At 41.2% G+C, this 21,499-nt stretch overlaps 1 protein-coding gene across 5 annotated transcripts; it reads right to left on the bottom strand.

Moving 5' to 3' along the window:
- Positions 1–2,171: 2,171 nt before the first annotated feature.
- prc1b (protein regulator of cytokinesis 1b) lies at positions 2,172–21,280 on the bottom strand. 5 transcript variants are annotated; one of them, XM_047362910.1, is made up of 14 exons: positions 21,125–21,280; positions 20,797–20,929; positions 19,332–19,454; positions 18,900–19,133; positions 16,742–16,912; positions 14,579–14,728; positions 14,294–14,441; positions 14,084–14,220; positions 10,857–10,952; positions 10,623–10,769; positions 10,435–10,545; positions 10,235–10,348; positions 7,463–7,642; positions 2,172–3,001 (listed from the first exon to the last, which is right to left on the bottom strand). In XM_047362910.1, the coding sequence occupies exons 1-14, from the start codon at positions 21,133–21,135 to the stop codon at positions 2,930–2,932; spliced, it is 1,827 nt and encodes a 608-aa protein (XP_047218866.1). In that variant the 5' UTR covers positions 21,136–21,280; the 3' UTR covers positions 2,172–2,929. The 5 variants fall into 5 exon arrangements, 4 of the variants coding, with proteins under 4 accessions (XP_047218866.1, XP_047218868.1, XP_047218867.1 ...); XM_047362912.1 differs by having other exon boundaries at positions 7,540–7,642; XM_047362911.1 differs by lacking the exon at positions 2,172–3,001 and adding an exon at positions 7,172–7,337.
- Positions 21,281–21,499: the final 219 nt, after the last annotated feature.

Below are 21,499 nucleotides of genomic sequence, written 5' to 3'. Positions count from 1 at the left end.
AAGATCCTTCATTCCTGCAGCCATAAGGCTTCCTTTTTAAAAGCAAAATGTAAAAAAGCAAATAAAGTTTGCTGGGTGCCTCAAAACTTTGAATACACTACCTTAAAACTGAACTTTAACAATTTCTGGTCTTCTTACTTGTTTATGCCCAGCAACTGTGGCTCAGGTTGTAAGAGTTCATGTAACTGGTGGGTTTCCCAGTTCGAACCACTGTTCCATCTGTCTTAGTTGTTGGATCCCTGAGCAAGACCCTTAGCCCCAGAAAGCTCCCCGGCCCCGCACAGTAGCAGCCCACTGCTCCCTATGGAAGGGTTAAAACCAGTGGTGGATGCTGGTCTTTCAAGGAGGGGAAGCTCAATTTCAAGATCGTTGATTCACTGATTTAGCTGTCAATCAAAAAGGGATTCAGCCTCAGACAGATCATCCAATCATCATGCAGAAGCTGAGCCTCCGATTGGCAGGACAAAGCCCAGCATTTCTGCTTCGCTGTTGAACTTAGTGTTTAATGAGTGAGAGGAAACTACGTCGTTACCAGAGATAAGAAGCTGATTCTGAAGTTATTTAGTCAATGACATGAACTCACAATAGTATATATTTGATCACTTATTTTTTGACACAGTCTTAGAGCAATCAACACTGGTTAAAATGCAGATGTTGATTTCTCCATTAAAGTCTAAATTATTATTAATCAAAGCAAAGGCTGGCTATTTGGAAGAATCTAACATATAAAAAGGTTTAGTTACTTCACACTTTTTGTTTACTATATAATTCCATGTGTTCATTCAGTTTTTTTGCCTGTGGGGAAAATCTATTATGTTAACAGTCATGAAAATAAGGAAACCCATTAAGTGAGAAAGTGTATCTAAAACTACTGACTGGTAGTATGTGTCTATATATATATATATATATATACACAACAATAGTTTGACGTTCACCATCCACGTTGACTCGGACAAGGAGATAGATGGCGCTGTCGCGGAAGAGAAGAGATGTGGAACCGCAGGTCAGAAACTGCGCTCTTGTCTGCACAGACTTGCTTCTCACAAAATCAGCCGCAAACACAAGGCTTGCGCGTTGGTATGAGGGAGCGCCATGCTGCGTTCACTCTCCGCTCCGTAACGTACAAGATGCGTGATGGTGCGGTCTGGGGCAGGAGAAGAAGAGTTGCCACTGACGTCACTCTCCTGCGTGCGAAGTCAAATTGATTTATGAAACAGTTTTTGCGGGAATGATGATAATGAAATAGACCAAAACTACAGGTAAAATTTACAGTAACTCTACAATAAGAACATTTTGGTGAAAAATCAGATAAAACTTTCCTATTTTACATCAGGATTGATAAAATTATTTTCCTAATGCCAGAAACATGCACAAGATGAAGAGAATTAAACATTTTGTTTTTAGGTTTTCTTCAGATTGAGTAGTTTACATACCTTCTTAGCATTTGGCACAATTGCCTTTTGACCTGGGCCAAATGTTTCAGGTATTCTTCTATAACCACCATAACAACTTCAAGGTGTAATTAGGGGGCTTTTGTTGCCATCTTGTCTGTGAAAGAGCCGTCAGCCCACCTTTTAGTTACATCCCTGACTTCCCAAGCGAGGTAGTCAAAATCCATCAACAGCTAAGTTGAGGAGGCATTGCAGGTCGAGGGAGTGATGAAGTGAAGGTGATTTGTGCTACCAGCCATGGGATTTAAAAGCATAAAAAATAAGAGACCCAGAAATCTTTTTTAACCAGAGGGTGAGAGAATTTAAATTTAAGGCAGTTTCTCAGCAAACAACACGACACTTTGTTGAGTTCAGTGTTATGGGGAGACTCCGGATGGAAATTTTATGTGAAACTATGGCATTGATGACCTGCGACTCCCACTGCCGGCTTTATTTGACAAAAAGTCCCAGCTGTGTGGGTTAACACTGTCGCCACTCGAGATTTGTGCCCAGAAGGACCCAAGAGGTGGATCTTCCTTTGGCGTTTATGTTTTATAAAGAGGTTTGTGTTTGCTGGAATTGTAGCCCATTCCTGCTGTCAAAACCGCTGCCAGGTTTGTAGGCCACCTTGCTTTTGCACACACACCCTTCAGTTATGCCCACATGTTTTCTACAGAACAGAGATCCACTAGTTTATTGTGGAGAATTATTTAGAACATTGAACTGCATCTGCATGGTTGATCAATTTAAGAAGAGAAGCCAGTTTTATTGATTTTAAAAATACATTTATCATATTTTGACATGTTTTTCCAATTCAGCCATGATACTGAAGCCATTTGAGTTAATTACTGCGCTGCATCAGGATAACAGTCTTAATGGCCTAAAGTCATTGTGAAACAATACTTGCAGAAATATATACATATAAATACATTCAAATATAAAAACTGACTTGGAAAGAACGTTGCGGGCCTAAAATTATACAAGTTGCAAAACATTTTCAGAAAAGTGCAACGTGTTTATAATACATTTGGCCTGGAACCCCAGTCTGCATAGGGACTACAGGTGGAAATTACCACTTACAGCTATAACCTGATACAGTGCATCTCTCCTCTTGTGGTTAGTGTATACTGTTTATTGTCCATGTTTTAAATAAATGTATTATCAGAAAGCTTCACGTTAGTTTGTCTAAATAATATAAAAGAAATTGTGCAGTTTAAGATGGAGAATATTTTATAGACCTTAATGATTGGCAGACAGCTGAGAACCCAGCTAGTGTTAATTTACATTTTCTTTTTAAACAGAAAGTGTCAAATCGAGCTAAGACGGCACCATCAGTATCTAACCACATCTTCCTGTCTTAATTGCACTCGTTATATAAATACCTTCATTTATCCATAAAAGCTAGAAGCAGTGAACAGTAGTGATCCTCTGACACCTGAACTTGTGTTGGAGCGGATGTTATTTATTTTATGACTCAAATCAGCCTCAGACTGGAAGAGTCAGGGGTTGGTGGAGGTTGAGTTCAGGATGCCGTCCTGGATCTTGGTGTTGGAGGCCTTGGACAGGTCTCGCTGTAGGAAACAGGAGCAGGCATGAGAATTCCTCTGCTGGAATGTCAAATTAAAGCCACAGATATGTATAAGCAAAGTGGCCATCAGAAAACATGCAATCACTGCCTAAAAATCATTTCAAAAACCCCATAATCATGATTTGAACTATATTGGAATGAATTGGATTGATTTGAATCCTTTTAATTGGATATGAACTGCTCCATCATCCTGAACAGGAATAAGTAGGATAAATAGAAGTTGCACTCATTCGGTCTTGATAGGCGTGTTGAGGTTGATATATAAAATAACTCAAAGGTAAATGGCTTGTACTTGTACAGCACTTTATCAAGTCCCCAGAGACCCCAAAGCGCTTCACACTACATTCAGTCATCCACACATTCTCACACTGACAGAGGTGAGCTACAATGTAGCTACAGCCTGGGGCAGACTGACAGAAGGGAGGCTAACAAACCACCTCTGGTGGTCTAGAAGTGGTCAGGAAGTGTCTTGCCCAAAGACACAACGACTGAGACAGACATAGCGGGGGCTCAAACCTACAACCCACTGGTTACAGGACAAACCCCTGCCACCATCGCCATAGTGGCCCTGACTGTGAATCGCATTCACGATGCAATTAGTAGCTTGGATATGTTTTACTCTTTATTCTAAAGGGCTTTTGCAGACCATGTTAATAATAGGCTTCCTTGCAATATCATTAGTTTGTGTATCTTTGCTTGGCATGTAGGCCAAAATGATCTGGGTCTCATCTGAACAAAGCACCTTCTTCCACATGTGAAAACGGGTTGACACCTACAGTTACACACCATAGAAGAAGACATGCAAAGCTTGTTTACGTATGTATTTGAACATTGGCAAAACCCATGTACAACTCAGGCTATATGACATACTGTTTTTACTGGATGCGCAACCCCTTCAGAACCGGATATTGTCATGTTGCCTAGTAACAAAGACAGTTGGCAGGTGGGATGGTCACGTGACGGTAAGCCTTTCAGTTCTGGTGCAGAGTTGAGGGGAGCGAGCATCTCAGCTCAGTTTCAACAAGACTGGACGTTGAACATGAACTCGGTTGTGTCTACCACTCCTCGTCAGCAGCAAGAAAACTTGCTCAGTTCTCACATTAAATCAGGTTTATGATGTTTTTGTTCCACCCAAAATTGAACTTACTGCTGCTTTTTCCAGAGCACAATATTTGTTGAGGTAATAAGCTAAAACTACATAATATTGGTTGCATTTTTTTTTACTTCCTGCATTTTGCATGAAAACAGCAACAATGTCTGATTGAAAAAGATGTTTTTGATTGATCTGATTGTTAAACAAGCATCAATTATAAGATTCATTGAAGTGACAGAATTTAAATAAGTGAATGAAAACTTTCAACTTGGATCAAAGTTTGTCAAAAAGGGGTGATGTTGGGTCAGGACCCCTGACCAGATGAGAACCACTGGTCTAGATGTATCTGAATGGAGCCCAAACTATGGTGAATACCACATACTTGACAAATAATGGCCTGACTGTACGTAATGTTTGTTCGTTGCCAATATTTATATTATTACATAATATTCAGACTCAGGTTCTAGAACTGTGAAGGAGGGGATTCCTTGCTTGTAAGACTGCGTCCAATACAACTGCAGGATTTCAGAAATACTTTGTTCTACTATTGCTGAAAATGGTGATTAACATTATTGATTACAATTAACCCTCACCTCAGGCCCTGTTTTTTTCTCGTCTCCACCAGCTCCAGGAGCTTTAGCATTTCAGCCACTAAAGAAATCCACCCAGTGTGAGCATTAAGGGACGTTAACGAGTCCCTTCAACTGGCCAACTAGGTTATATCTATGCAGAGCTTTAACCAAAGAGACTATCAAATATTATATTCAATCAGTTCTTTGTGATATTTCACACACTCTAGTTTTCAGTGCCTTTTTGTATTGTGTGATGCAGCTAATGTCAGGAAACAGAGCAGAGGAAGGGGCGTTCTTCTGCTGTATCTTCTTCCGTTACCAACAAATACAAATTTTCTAAACTTTGGGCTGGATGCTGGTGTGTCTGTGACTAGACCATTAAAATCACACATTTTTAGGATAAAATTGATTTCACAGGTAATTTAAAAGGTCACATTTTGAATGCCATTAGTTCCAGTTAAAGGGAAGAAGCATCACACGAAGAGAAACCCAAATACAACATCCCCCCCGTTAGACAAAATATTTTTCTCTTCATAGAAATTCCTGATGAGAACCCTGAGTGGTGTGAAACTGTTTGCCCCCTTCCTGATTTCGTATTTTTCTGCATGTTTGTCACACTTTAGTGTTTCAGATCAACAAACAAAATATACAGATTTTAAATGAAGGTTTTTATAATTAAGGGAGAAAAACATCCAAACCTACATGGCCCTGTGTGAAAAAGTGATTGGCCCCTAAACCTAATAACTGGTTGGGTCCTTAGCAGCAACAACTGCAACTGAACGTTTGCGATAACTTGGTGTACTGTGGAGGAACTTTGGCCCACTCTGCTTTGCAGAATTGTATTGCGGAGGGTTTTCTAGCATGGACAGCCTTTTTAAGGCCATGCCACAGCATCTCAGTAGAATTCAGGTCAGGACTTTAAAGCAAGTGAGGCCTGCAGTTCTTTGGAGGTTGTTGTGGGATCTTCTGTGAAGTCTTGGATGAGTCGACATTGAGCTCTTGGGGTAATTTTTGTCAGCTGGCCGCTCCTGAGAAGCTGCACCACTGTTCCACGTGTCCTCCATTTGTGGATAATGATTCTCAATGTGGTTCACTGAAGTCCCAACGCTTCAGAAATGGCGATCACCTTTCCACACAGGGCCATGTAGGTTTTGGATGATTTTCTCCCTTAATAAAAACCTTCATTTAAAAACTGCATTTTGTGTTAACTTGTGTTGTCTTTGACAGATATTTAAATTCATTTGATCTTAAAACACTTAAGTGTTGCATGAGCCTTTTTGAACGTCCAGGAATCTCCTAAGCTCCATGCAAGCAGACTTTCAAAAATTATTCTATCAAATAACCGTCATCTCTGATGTGTACAAATGTTAGCTGGTGGTGTGACATTTTCCTTTCCTGATGTAAATGTCAACCAAGCCACGGGACAAACTTCAACTGAAGAGAACAGTAAACTATTAATTGTCTTCATAATTGACAACTAAAGTTCCAGATTCAAAGAGGGGAGGGACGTTGGTTAGAGGCGGAAATAGTAAAAACACCAATTTTGTAAAATGTTATGAAAATGATTAAAAGGAGGTGGTTTTAGCCAACAAGTTCTAACCAAGATGTTACTTGTAACGAAGGAAAACGAAATCACTTTCTGGAAAAAAAATTTGACAAACATTTAAATTGAAATTCTGAAGCCACCAATGTTCAGATGTAGCTTCTTCAGAAGAAACTCAGCCAGTACTCGCTCACACTAAGCGCTTTAAGTGGTCTGTATGACTGGAAAGGCGCTATATAAGTTCAGCTCATTTATCATTTACTAAAGGCTAGTGTCAAACTCTCCAACTTTGAAGAACCCGTCACTCACCCACATGGGTGGAAACCAATGAAACATCACATGGCTCACAATAAAGCAAATCTGTGATAAATACACCGATGGAGACAACTGATCTTAACGCCATGCATTACGCCAAAACAAATTCCTTGTATGTCCAAAAACGTACTTGGCAATAAAGCTTTTCTGATTCTGATTATGACATTCTTTTCACACTAAATATCAGAAAATCAAGTGGAGCGTTGGGGGATCTAGCTGTTTTGTAGTAACATGTTATTCTGTTGTTTCATGTTTCCTTCATGTGTACAACGCCCCCAAAAAGGAGCCATGAAGCAGCTCCACCTGGTTCAAAATCCTTTTACAAAACCGGAATTTGATTAATTTGTTTTAATTTTCAATACACATGTTAGTTATTTAGCTTATTATATTTAACTGTCCTCCACCACTTATGGAGGCCGACATACTTTTGCTTTAGATGTTAGCTGTACTGGATGGTAAAAAACATTTATCCTCCTTTTAAATTAAAGCTGTACATTTATGGTTCTCTGCTTAGACAGTCACTTGTTTGGCTTAATTTTGGTTTAGTTGTTCATTTATACTGACAATTTACAAACACAATGGAACAACTAAATATGTTGGATTTGGTTTTAATTTATTGGTTGAACTGTAAAGCCTTCAAAGATCCAGGAAGTGATCCCGTTTCATGTCCTCCTCAAACCTCATGCAGGAAGAATATTTGTCTGAGCAGAAGCATGCAGTTAAACAGGGATTAGTTCCAGCTTTTAGGTTTCCAAACAGACCTGGATTGAACTGATTCAGTGTTGACCAAGACCCTCTAAAACACAAGTGAACACATTTAAGTGTCTGTACATCATTTCTCGTGATAAGCTAAAGAAAGTTTTGGTGCGGCAACGAACAAACAGAGGGAGAACATATGTTAGAGAGAAAAGTGTAAATTACCACAAACTCAGAATATGTGCTGGCTACAGAAGCCATGCTGAAGGTACGCTGTGGACAAGGCGGGGTCTGCAACGCACCACTCATGGGGGTCCCCTTCAACTGAGCCTCGTTCTCCTTGTTGCAGCCCTGAACCCTTGGGTGGGGGGGCTTGCTACCACCTGGTGTCCGTGCTGCTGGAGTCTGGGAGACGGACAGGAGGAGAGACTGATTACATAAGACTGATACATTTTTTCTTGAACCAAACAGTTTTTGTACCATTTGGACATTTCAGTGTAAAATATTTACCTTGGGAATATTTTACAATAGTGAGGTTTTATATTCCCCATGCAGCACAAATAATGAAATAATACAACATGGATTGATTAATTAATAACTGTTGGAAAAATGTATATAAGTTATCATTGTTTAGTTTAAATCATGTTTATGTCTGAAGTTCTACTCTAGTTAAGATGATTTCTAATTCCTGATTGTTTTTTTAGTGTGTAAAAGTGTTTGTGGAAGGTTAAGGAACGCGGTCTGGAGTGGATCATTCTCTGGACATTATAAGCTTATACCGTATATGGGAATAACTACACTTTTAGGTTGAAATCTCTAAAAATTGGCTGAACCAATTCCCGCTTTTTGCTTATAGGAATGCGAGTTGTAAATAAAAGGCTGGTGCAAGGATTTCTTCCTTTGCGAGAAGGAAGTCGCTGTTCTGCAGAGGACTGTCTCTCCCTTGCAAGTCCAACTTAATTGGTTCACTTGTGTCTTATTTTACACTGGTCTGTAATGATCAGATTTTTAACTCTATCAATAACGGATTCTGGTTTGTCTGTGTGGTGAAGGGTCATTTTACCGCATCTTGGGCATGTGAACCAACTTGGACCAGTTTCATTTGAAAACCTGAACTAATATTTCACAAATCACAAGTCTTTAAAGTTCAATTTATGAACTTTAAAACCATTTTGCTGGTTATTAAAAAAATTTTCTGATGTTTCGGCATCAGAACATATCTCCATCATGTCCCAGCCAGGTCTAGTTTTAAACCCAGGAAGTGGACCAAAACTCAAAAAACAAATGTGAATTCATCTGTGGATTTTGACAGATAGGTTGTAACGTGGCAAGAAAATCAGGCCATCTGAATACAAATCAAAGAAGAGCACAAATGAAGATTTTTAGCTTATGGAAAATGGGAATATGCAATACTGTCAGAAACCCCAAAGCCTTTTTAATTCTTAATTTTATTTCTTCTAGACTTATCCAGACCTGGAAAATAGAAAAAGGAAATTCCTTTTCAAGACTGACTGGGAACCCCAATGATTCAACACATCCAAACCATTTGCCCTGAATTAAGAGAATGAAAGAATAACGCAGTAGAACAGAAATTGTCTATTTTTTCTTAAAGAGAGGCATATCCTGCAATATCTACTTGTCTAGCTTTTAAATCCATGTTGCTGTGTACTTGGAGTCTGTAGGAGAGCAGAAACGTTGAATTTAGTCTCTTCAGGTGCTGCAGATATCTTTATGTTCTGTTTGGGTCGTATGTTTCAGTTTGTTCAGTTTTCTCTCTCATCCGTTCCGTTTTTCCAACTGTAACATCTCAGTATTTGCTCCAGAACAGCTAAACAAGGTCACGGACTTCCGGCTGATCAATTTTGCGTATCTATTTAATTCTCGCTGTGATTTTGTAGTCCAAGCTCGAGTATGCTGAAGCTGAAGGAGGATGGGTTTGGTTCAGTTGTTGGTTGTATTAACCCACACGATTCATGACACCGTCCTCCAGCACCACAACCTCTTCAAAGTTCCTGGTTAAATTTTATTTTTCATGGAAATGTTCCTACATCAGTGGAGAAATTCCCATTTCCCCCACTTCAAGGACGAGTTCTTCATCAACCTCCAGTATCTAGAAGGATTTGCTGAAAGACTTCATCTGATTAAATGGTCGGTTCCTTCTGTCTATGGAACGACGGACGCAGCAAAGCAGTAAGCTGCAAATAACGCTAAAATGACAACAAACTTTATTTTAGACATGAATTTATTGTGTGGATGTGACGTCCTGGCCGTGGTTCTGATAGCAGCAGCATCGGGTCTTGGTGCTGCTTTTAGCTCCAGGAGGACAGAGTCAGACTGCAGGTTTTAATAATACAACATAAACAGTTTTTATTGTGACATCTTAGTCTTGTTTCTGGGCCTCTACATAATTATATCTCTGTTATCAAACTACAAAAATGCTCTTTGACCTGGAGGTGGGCGGGGTGTGAAGGGCCTCAGCAACATTTAAAGAGACGGCACCAAAACGAGTTGCTCTCAGATGTTCCTTAGAACAGGTCAAAGAGGAGCCTGAGGAGCTACAAGAACAAGGAGTTCAGACTAAAGCATTGAGGTTCCACTTTATATAGACCACAGCTGGATGATTTTAGGTGGAAAGGATGGATTTAAAAGCATCATAAGTTCCCTTCTGTCAGTCTGCCCCAGGGCAGCTGTGGCTACATTGTAGCTCACCACTGTTAGTGTTGATGAATGGGTGAATGAATGAATGTAGTGTGAAGGGCGTTGGGGTCTCTGGGGACTTGATTAAGCACTGTACAAGTACAAACCATTTACCCTTTAAAGCTTTCTGCAGAACAGTTAGAAAACTGTATCAAAAAAACCCAAATTATTTAAATGTTATAATAAGCTTGTTAATTTTGTTTGATCAGATGCAGTCAGATTCAAATCTTCTGTCAGTGACGGATCTGTTTTCAAATCCTAAAGCTGGTAGTTTAAATGCAGCTGAGGTGTTAACCCGACCTTGTTTGCAGAGAGGGGAAGGCGAGGCACAGGCGAGCGACAGACCGTCCCGCCGTACACGGAGCGCATGGTGCTGTTAGAGGTGCCACTGGACATGCTGGAAGTCGCATTTAGCTGGCAGACGAAGACATAAAGTTGTTAGTGCTGAAAGGACAAGACTTTGGTTTTTAGAAGAGCAGGACAAGAAATAGGTTTCCAACCTTTCGGGATTTATTTGGGGTCGTTGTGCCTAAGAATCTACGTTTGGTTGGAGTTCTTACTGCAGTTCCATACAGCATATCCTCCTCCGTCTGTTTGCTCTTCTTTAGGTGCTGGAAAGATTTGGAAACCAAAGAGTCAACACCCTTCTTAAAGACATACCAAAACTTAAATCCAACCTCTTACTCACCCTCTCAAGTTTCTCCTTTTCCTTCTCTATCCGGTGTAGCTCCCACTGTTCTGCCACATACTGCAGGAACTTCTGATTATTCACCAGGAACTCCTGGGCCTGCTCGGCCTCCCAAGTGTCGATCTCGGCTTTCAATTTCTTCTCAAGCTTGAAGCACAAAAGTTAGAGCACAGTATTAACAGTGGTCAGATATGTTAAACATGCTAAATAATCCCAAATGTTTTCACATTTTACCTTTGGGAGGTTTTTGTGAAGCTCTGACCTTTGTTTCTCCTCTTTAAGAAGATTTCCTCCTCTGTTAGTGAACCGTGTTGGATCTGTTGCTTTCTTCTACAAATGATTGAAGTGGCAACAAATATATTTAATATGGAAGATGAATATGAATGAACCTTTTAGTGATTCCAAGCGTTTTGGTCGTAGTGGCTGGAAGCAGTAGTCGAGGAGAAAACATTACAGTTCATAATGGCTGCATGGTGACAGCTGTAGCAGGTTTATATTTTTTATTAAATATACAGCAAAAGAGCCCTGATCCAAGCAAGGAATAAATCATCCTTTATTTATGGCACAATTTGATCAATATAGGAAATGCATAAATATGAATGTATGTCTAAATGGAGGGTAAAATTAGAAATTAAAAACAAAAAAATGTGTCTTAATAAATTAAATATCCCTGGTTTATTATAAGAGCAAATGTTATGACACCGTGTTTGCTACCATGATGCGAGACTTGTCCTAGTATCATGGAACTGTGCTATGCTAGACTGAAGCTATGTTACGCTACGCTATTACGCCATGTTTCCTACTGTTGCAAACATGCAAATTAGCAAATAATGGTTAGTTGCAGCTCTAGTATTATGCTACCGTAGCCACTGTAATGCTAGCCAACGCTGCAAGGTAATTATGCTGTACTATTATGCTACGCAAGACACCTTCATGAGGACCACACAATTGAGGCACGTGACGTCACCCGGTACGGCAGAGCCGGGATCTCACCCTGGACCAGGGTGACCTGGGGTCACAACTCGTCTGAGAGTGCCTGGTGGCCGGGTTGCCCGAACGAGAGACGTGAGACCATCCCCCAGTGGGCCCACCACCCGCAGGGGGAACCATTAGGGACCAGGGCAAAGAGAATCGAGCAGCGGATGAAGGTGGAGACCTCGGCGGCCCATTCTCCAGATGCTTAGGTTGGCTTGGCTCTAGGGACGTGGAATGTCACCTTGCCCACCTGGTGGGTGACTAGAAATAGTCGGGCTCGCCTCCACGCACAGCGTGGGCTCTGGAACCCATCTCCTTGAGAGGGGTTGGACTCTCTTCTACTCTGGATTGGCCCACGGGGAGAGGCGGCAGGCTGGTGTGGGTTTGCTTGTCGCCCCCCAGCTCAGCCGTCTCGTGTTGGGGTTTACCCCAGTGGATGAGAGGGTCGTATCCCTGCACCTTCGGGTTGGGGAGAGGTCTCTGACTATCGTTTCAGCCTACGGGCCGAGTGGTAGTCCAGAGTACCCGGCCTTCTTGGCGTCCCTGTCGGGGGTGCTGGATAGTGCTCCTCCCGGGGACTCCATTATTCTGCTGGGGGACTTCAACGCCCACGTGGGAAGCGACAGTGACATCTGGAGAGGCGTGATCGGGAGGAATGGCCTCCCCGATCTGAATCCGAGTGATGTTTTGTTATTGGACTTCTGTGCTAGTCATGGATTGTCCATAATGAACACCATGTTCAAACATAAGGGTGTCCATCAGTGCACTTGGCACCAGGACACCCTAGGCAGGAGGTCAATGATCGACTTTGTTGTCGTATCATCAGACCTTCGGCTGCATGTTTTGGACACTCGGGTGAAGAGAGGGGCTGAGCTGTCCACTGATCACCACCTGGTGGTGAGTTGGATCCGCTGGAGGAGGAGAAAGTCGTACAGACTTGGCAGGCCCAAGTACATAGTGAGGGTCTGCTGGGAACGCCTGGCGGAGCCCTCGGCCAGGGATGTATTCAACTCTCACCTCCAGGAGAGCTTTGACCAGATCCCGAGGGATGTTGGAGACATAGAGTCCGAGTGGACCATGTTCTCCGCATCTATTGTCGATGCTGCTGCCCATAGCTGCCGCCGTAAGGTCTGCGGTGCCTGTCACGGCAGCAATCCCAGAACCCGGTGGTGGACACCGGCAGTAAGGGATGCTGTCAAGCTGAAGGAGTCCTATCGGCTGTGGTTGGCTTGTGGGACTCCTGAGGCGGCTGACGGGTACCGTGAGGTCAAGCGTGCCGCGGCCCGGGCGGTGGCAGAGGCAAAAACTCGGGCCTGGGAGGAGTTCGGTGAGGCCATGGAGAAGGACTACCGGTTGGCCTCGAAGCGATTCTGGCAAACCGTCCGGCGCCTCAGGAGGAGGAAGCAGTGCTTTGCCAACACTGTTTACGAGCTGCTGACCTCGACTGGGGACATTATCGGGTGGTGAAAGGAGTACTTTCAGGATCTCCTCAGTCTTCCCGTCACGCATTCCCTGGTGGAAACAGAGGCTGGGGACTCGGGGTTGGACTCTTTCATCACCCAGGCTGAAGTCACCGAGGTGGTTAAAAAGCTCGGCAGTGGCAAGGCTTCGGGGTTGGATGAGATCCACCCTGAGTACCTCAAGTCTCTGGATGTTGTGGGGCTGTCATGGTTCACACGCCTCTTCAACATTACATGGGGTCGGGGACATCTTAAATATGATAAATGGTAAGTGGACCGAACGTATTTAGCGCCTTTCCAGTCATACAGACCACTCAAAACGCTTTACACATTCACCCAATCGCACTCACTAACACTCACACATTCATACGCAGATCGGTAGGCAACTTGAGGTTAAGTGCCTTGCCCATGGGCACATCAACATGTGGCAGGAGGAAGCTGGAATCGAACCCACAACCTTCTGATTGCAAGACGACTATTCTTCCTACTGAGCCACAGACGCCTCTCACCGCCCACAACGGAAGCTCGGGTCCACCATCTGGCTTCATTCTACAGCGCTTCTTTAACCTGATTGGCTGAGCTTCAACAACAGAAGTTTCATCCAATAACCTGCTGATCCACCACTTTCAAAAAGGGCTTTTATATAGAGCTTTATGTTTTTGTAAAAGCAAGTTTGGGAGCTCTTGTTTTCATCCTTAGTTTGTTGCTTCCAGGAGGAGACGGAAAGAGGAGGAGGAAGACCTGCAGCTGTTTCATTTGAAAGACGGGTTGTTATCCTATTGAATCAGTGTCCATGCTTACTCATCTTCTGCTTGATGGTTCATATTTGGTTTCTGACAAAAATATGAGGGTTTTAAATTATTTTTACAATCAGCACACTGCTTCTGGAACACAGAGACATCTCTGCTAGAAGAACAGCCATTATTTTTTATAATACTGGTAAAATAAAATGAAACCCAGGTTTAATCAAATAAACAACTGATCCAAAACCTGAGGAGAACTTTTAGATTCCCTTTTCAAACTCACATCAAGTTCCAGGTAGAGTCTCCAACTTTCTTCCCACTTCTGGACCCCCTCGAAAAGCTCTTTGTGATCCTCGTAGTGCTGCTTTAGATGCTGAATCTCAGCATCATGCAGAGCCAACAGCTCCTCATTAAAATCCTCTGAACACACAAATACATCGTCAGCCAGGTAAAACAAAAACTGCATCATTTACTGCTAACACAAAAAACTTGCCACTAAAATATGGTGTGAAATTCTGTCGCTGTTCGATGCTGAAAAAACACTTTTCCCAAAACACAGCGATCTCAGATCGGATGGCTTCGGTCACGTTTCGGATGTTTTGGAGTTTGAGCTCCTCCAAACGCTGCACTTCCGTTTGCAACTGCAGAAGAAACAACAACATGTAAAATGAACAGCTTAGAGAAAAAACAAGTCTGGTTCTGGGACTCAAAGCTAATCACAAATGCAGCATAAAACAGGAGGAAAGAGCAGACGGATGGAAGCTTCTAGTCATCTCACCGCCTCCAGGTTCCTCCTCCTGGATGTCACCATGTGTTCGTTGAAAAGCTCCCTCTCCTCCTGAGGAACCTGCAGTCGGTTCCACAGCTGCTGGATCTTCTCCCTGTGACTCTCGCAGGTGGCCTCGTTCTCCGCCTTCCGTTCCTCCAGCTGCAGGATCAACATGGAGAAGAGCAGCAGCTCTGAGTGATACTCAATCTAATAAACCCTAATACAAGTTTTTTTTAAACAATATATTTATTGTGTTATTGCCCAAAAAAAACATTAAGCAGATTTACAATTAATTTGAGTTTTCACCCTCCCATCTGCACAAAATAAACGGTTTCGCCAAGAAAAACTAATTTCTAAAACAGAAATGGCTTGTATAGGAAGGTATCTGAAGTTACACATATCCACAAATATTTTATTGGAACCCATTTTTCTTACAGTGGGAGCTACATCTCCATCAGGAAATATCAAAGCTTTTAAGAAAAATTACAAAAGGGTTCCATATTTCTTCTAATCATATTTGACATTTTAGTAAACATCCCAGCAGGTTGGGCCAAAGGAACGTTTTGAAATATATACATGAATTCAGGTAATAGATTCATCTTAATATTTATTCTTCCAATTACACGATAATGGAAGAGATGCCCATCGTTCCAATTCTTTTGAGGTTGTTCCTACTATAGTGTCATAATTAGGTGATACAACATTCCCTAATAAGGGTACTATTCTAATACCTGAATAAGTAATCCCAGAAGTAATTTCAAAGGAATAAAACTTTGCATTTTACTTTGACCTCAACCTACTAAATCTCAGAAAGCTGGCAAGGAGGTATGTAATTGTTTAAGGAATAAAATCATCTGCAAAAAAAAAGCTATTCTATGTTCTTTACTACCAGTTTTAATTCCTCGTCTTAGAGTACTTGACTTTATTGCAATTGACAGTAGTTCAGTTGCTAAAATAAATAAAAATGGTGACAAGAAGTGAGCCTTGGGGACATCCTCTCCTACTTTTGAAGGGTTTAGAAATCGTTTTGTTTGTCATAATTTCTGCTACAGGATCAAAATGTCATATTTTAAGTCAATGCAAGCAGGCCTCATTAAATCTAAATGTACCAATTACTTCAACAAGATACGACCATTCTATTCGATCAAACGTCTTTTCCGCATCAAGCAGAAGAAGGCCCGCTCTTCCTCATCTTTTTGATCATGTGGGATATTGCAAACTCTTCTTACATTATAAAATCCCTGTCTACCTTACAATTGTCCCCTACAATATCTGGAAGCACCTTTTCTATTCTTTTTGACAAACGTTTGCTCAAAATGTTGGTGTCAGTAGTTCTTAAGATTATTGGTTGCATATTTTCACATTTAGCATTCATTTTGCCTGGTTTAGGTAACAGAATAACCAAAGACTCTCTGAACTAGAAAGATTACTATTATTGAAACATTCAATATAAATATAATAAACAGGCCTCTTTGATTTATGTTTTAAATATTTATATATGGCAAGAGGGAGACCACCCGATCCTGCAGATTTATCTGCTTTTAAGGAGTTTCCATTATATTCATTTGTGTCCAAATGATCTCCGGCATTCTTTGAAATTTGTAGAAAATAATAGTTTATCTGGGAGGTTTGACTGTAAGTTTGGTAGGACATTATATTCAGAACTATACTGATTGATACAATAGATTCAACTCTGTTGAATCTACTGTGGTATTCCTATTGGACACCTCTAATTTGGTGATAGACCTTTCAGATTCCTGTTGCTTTTTACACCATGCAAGGAGTTTTCTGAGTTCTCCTTGATCATAAAAATGTTGTTTTAGCCGTTGTAGATTAGCAGCAGCCTTTTCAGCATTTACTCTCTAGCATCTGTATTCTTTCTTCAGTGTGTTTTGCCATCTCGTGCCTTTCTTTAGTTTTCCTACCTGTGTAACTTATAGTTTGCTCTTTTATAAACCCCTTAAAGGCTTCCTAACATATTACTTCTGTTTTATATGTATTAATCTGGAAATAATCATCCATTTGTTTACCTAAGAATTCTAGAAATGTTTTTATTTTGCATCTATTTCTTTGAAATCTCCCAAGTACAAGTTGATCCTTTATAAGCTTTAAATAAAGAAGCTCAGCAGTGTGGAGCCCAATGTAAAGTACTATGGAATAAAAACCTCTTGCCTGACAAAGGAGCAGTTTGAGAGACGTGATATTGTCCCTGGAAAGGCAGAAGGAGTCCTCATCTTCACAGACGACATCTTTCTCGAAGCTCGTCTCTGGAACATGGTCCAATTCCTCCATGATCAAAACGATCTGCTTCTTGAGCTCTGTGAACTCTGTGTATCGCCTTGCCTTTCAATAAGAGAGAAAACCCAATGCGTCCAGGTATGTTTGATTCAAGTCACCAAAGATATATTCATCATGTGCTAAATAATGTTAATGGCGGTCAGAATGAAACCACATGGAGCATGAACAATTTATCCACTATAACATGGCTCTACCACTCTCCATGAAATCTTACATATCTGCTACTAAAGTTACAAACAGGGTTCCAACATATTTTTCATAAAGAAAAACCTGTTTCCAGACTGGGGTCTAGAACGACCTCTGGACCCAGTGCAAGTTGTGGGAGACAGAAGGACTCTAGCAAAAAATAACACCAGGGTTGGACAATGTCTCCCACCCCATGCATAAAGCTGGTGCAGAAATCACTCTATTTAGTTGCATATTTTATTTAATCCCAGAGTGCCATTTTTAATAACTGTACAGTATTTTTTCTTATGTTGTAATTGTTTTACTTTTGGATTTTTATAGTTTTTACCTTCAAGTACCTGCATGCTTTATTTTGCCTTTTACTTTGCTGCTGACTCCTGAATTTCCCCACAGTGGGACAATAAAGGATATGTTTATTCTTCTGTCTTGAGATTTTTCATGAAGGTTTCAGAATATTCTAACAATATTTACTTTGAACCTGAGTTATTATCTGTGGGCACATATTGGCTTCTAGTTTTCGGACTCTGGTACAGGACCATTGCACTGCCTTTGTAACATCTAGACTTAGATCAGCTCCATTTAAATGATCTAACTCTAGCAGCCCAATAAAGGAACGGAATATCCTACAATAAAGCAGATTCCTTAAAAGCACCATTTGTGGACTTTGGAACATTTATTTTACTGGCAAACGTTTAGACCATTCAGACCCAGTTTCAAAACCACGGGTCCGGTTCTGCCTGAATTTCAAGCTGCTTGGAGACCAAAGAGGTAGTGAAATGTTGCTTTTTGATTCCTGAATGAGGGTGAATTTATTCAGCAAGTAAAACAAAACAAGATGCGGATGGGTAGAAAGTTCAAATCAAGGTGTAATGTGGCAAATCAAAGATAAAGCTCATTAACAAATCAATTTAAAAACTATTCACACACAAACATCGATATTTTGATTATGATTCAATGTATTGTGCATCTCTAGTTAGAACCAAAAGAAAACAGATATCAGCCAGGAAAAGCCTGAACTTTTACAGAGGAAAAGAATCCAAAGCAAGTCCATTATTAAATTGGAGAGAGAGGAAAAACTACTCAAATCAGTGGTTTCTAGCATGGAAAAAAAACTAAAAAACACTGAATATCTCTGTCCAAGTTGCATCTTCTGACATTTCAGTGGAGATGTCGCTGTTGGTTAAAAATCAGCCACATTTACATAAAAATCTTTTCCTCTTCAAGTAGAAATCATCACTCTGATCCAACAACAAGCTGAAAGTTATGGCCAATTATAGCCCAAAGATCTTCTGTTAAAATGTTTAAGATTGACTCAGTTTTCAGCTACCAAAAGATTTATTGGTTAAATGCTATTAAGTAGTCTGTAGTGATTTTGTTTGTAATTTTAGGAAAATTAGAGCCAGCTCAGGTCGGCTTCTCCCGTCAGAAGATGGGCCACACACTGAAACGCTTTCAAACCAAGGACAATAACTAAAACAGAGCGACATTCAGAATGCTCAGCACCATAAATGATAAATGCTGTAGATACCTGATTATAATAACTGGTCATTCAGTGAGTATACAGCAGGGCAGGCAGTCTTGTTCAGCTGGTTCACAACTATTCATCTCTGATGATGCTCCTTACGTTACATAAATGACATCCTTTACCTTTAAACTCACCTGCAGTTGTATCAGGAAAGCAACCTTATATTTATATTGTTTGGCACATTGAACATCTCCTGGCTCGAGGACTTGACTTTGAACAGGTAAATGTTCTCCTACTCAATCTGAACGACTCTGAATCTGTGCGAGAACCTGGCCCGCTGTTAGCATGACAATGGCTACAAAGAAACAGAAGAGTTCCCACCTTTTCTTCATTCTGCTTGCCGATGTGCTGGTGGAAGTTCTCCAGCTGCTCCAGCGAGGGGACCGAATCTGGAGCGATGCCGTACGGTATGGAGCACAAAATGTCACACAGGTCCTGATCCTGCTCCAGCAGGGCTTTCAGCTGCTGCATCCGCTGATTCTTCTCCTTCATCAGAGCCTCCACCTCGGTGCGGATGTTCTTCTCCTGCTGGAGCATGCTTATACCATCTTCCTCCTGAAATTAGTTGAATCCAGTGAAAATCACATAAAGACAGCTGCCATGTCAGAGACGTTGACCCAAGAGATGGGTGAGCAGTTTAGATAAGGTACTGATGCAGTGGATCTTTCTCTTTAGCAGGACCCTACGTGTCCAAACGTTTCAACCACCCAAAGTCTTTCCAATCAGTATTATCAGCAAAAAAGGAGCTTTTACCTCAAAAATAGGAATCTGGAGTTCTAAGCAGAGTTTCTCCATCTCGGTCCTGCATGTCTGGATGCTGCTTAGGAGCCTCTTTTTCAGAGATTCCTCCTCTTTAACCATCATCTCCAGTAAGTTCTGTAGGTCAAATCAACAGAGAGTGATCAGGAGATGCGATCTGTGGACATGCATACGTTCCCTAATATCTGATAATGAACATTTCTGACCAGCAGAGAGGAAGATGGTTATTTTTTAAACCGCCTAGTTTAACCTTTCCAGTCAAAGGTAGTCATGCTGGTGCACATTTACAACGTTTACACGATCAGTTTAAGTCCCACTGAAAACCATCATTACTCTCCAGGTTTCTACAAATCTACTGTTTGGAAATGACACTTTGTCAAACTAACATACATTTTTATAACATTTTAGAAAAACTAAACAAAACGGTGACCTAGATGTGTTTTATTATCTGCATGTTCCACAAATCATGCAACAACTTCACCCTAAAGTTAGCTTCTAATTCACTGCTTTTGTTGGCATATGGAGCAACTAAGATCAGCTCAGTTTTAACCCTCCCGCAGTCCTGGAAAGGTCGCATGGACCCTGTGTGCGCTACTGGAGTTTTCCCCTCCCATTTCTTTCATGGTTTTCCCACACGCCGGGCTGCAGGGACCCTCCACATCACATTTCTGGTTCTGCAGGGGTCAGAATGCAGTTCTTTCCTCCAGTGACATCTTTGCTCTCTACTAGCGCTTAGCCAGGACTGCGGGAGGGTTAAAGACTACAAACGCTTTGATTGTTTGCACACAGACTGGATTATTCAACTCTAAATACAGATTCTGTTCATTGCTCAGCTCAAAACCAGTCCCAGTTAAAAATCCTAAAAAGTCCCTGATCTATAGGTTCTAGAAGTCAATGAAACGTCCCATCTTATGGATAACGTGTGTATTTATCTGTGAATTGTGTCAATTACTCAGAAAACTAAGCTTTAAAGATGTCATTTAAATACAAATCAATTAAAAAATTACCTTTCATCTTTTAGTTAATGAACTAAGAAGAAAATTGTTTAGACACTTAAAACATTTTTCATACTCAGAAAATAATAAATTTAAAGAATTCAAAAATGTTTCACCAAAATGTAAAAAGGATCCTAGTTTTGGTTTGGCTCTAAATGACAACATTTAATTTATTTCTTTTAAAATGGGTTAAAAAAACATCAGAAACATGAAGGATCTTAAGTTCATTCAAACATGTACAAGAAATCAGGATGTTTAGGAGAAAAATCCAAAGAGAGAAGTAGCTCTGGGCCTTAAATCTGCTGTTTCATAAATGAAATGAATAATTCAGCTCAGTTACCTTTAAAGTGTTGAAATAGTCCGTTAAAGAATGTGTGCTTTGTCACCTTATAATGTCTCTACCCAGACCTTATCTGAAGTAAAGAGGTTAGGCATCTGAACAGGATGTCCCGGAGCTTTCTAACCTTAATGTGGTTCTTGACAACATTAGTCCTCTGCAGTCTCTGGTCCTCCGGGATGCCGATCTCCTCCCAGATGTCCTTCAGGTGGCACAGCGTCTTGTTCAGGCACGACACCGCCTCTGCTGCGAGCACCTCGCTGCGGCAGTCAAAAACAGCAACAATTAGCTCCTGTGACACCAAATCATCCTCGAAAGATTTGTTAGAGAAATCACTGATAACAAGAAGGCGACATTAAGCGACCCTAACGTCAGACTGGCTGTTGGCTAACGCTTAAACTTAATTTTACTGACAGAACAACGGTGTACTCCGAGACACAAAGCTTGAGCCTTACCTCTTCCTCATTGTTCAATCCCAGAACGGCAGAAAAGTTGAGAAAAAACACTTTTATCCAAAACAAGCAGCTGCAGACCTCCACTCTGCCTGATTTCACCAGAGTCCGTTTGAACACAATTCAAAACACGCGTTCCACAGGTTTCTGCCTTCTAATTGGCTCGTGGTGTGGGTGCGCTTAATGTAGCAAACCAGGATGAGCCGCCGGGAGCTTCTTCTGCTCACCGCCCACCCGCTTGCTGCTCGGCTTACGCCTATGTTCAAAACACACACACACCCTACTTTCATAGAGGGTGTGGCGTACAGATTAACACACAGATACCGAAACTGCTTTTTTGCGAGTATTGGCGACCACAATGGAAGAAACTTGACTTTC

The sequence above is a fragment of the Girardinichthys multiradiatus genome, chromosome 4, assembly GCF_021462225.1.
Source record: "Girardinichthys multiradiatus isolate DD_20200921_A chromosome 4, DD_fGirMul_XY1, whole genome shotgun sequence".
Lineage (NCBI taxonomy): Eukaryota > Metazoa > Chordata > Actinopteri > Cyprinodontiformes > Goodeidae > Girardinichthys > Girardinichthys multiradiatus.
This window is presented reverse-complemented; position numbering and strand designations above follow the sequence as displayed.

Excerpts from the sequence above, each read along its gene's own strand:
- prc1b (XM_047362910.1), bottom strand. Across the intron at positions 14,442-14,578 it reads GGAGGAGGAACCTGGAGGCG|TTGCAAACGGAAGTGCAGCG; the intron begins GTGAGATGACTA and ends TTTCTTCTGCAG. Across the intron at positions 10,770-10,856 it reads TTCACAAAAACCTCCCAAAG|CTTGAGAAGAAATTGAAAGC; the intron begins GTAAAATGTGAA and ends TTGTGCTTCAAG.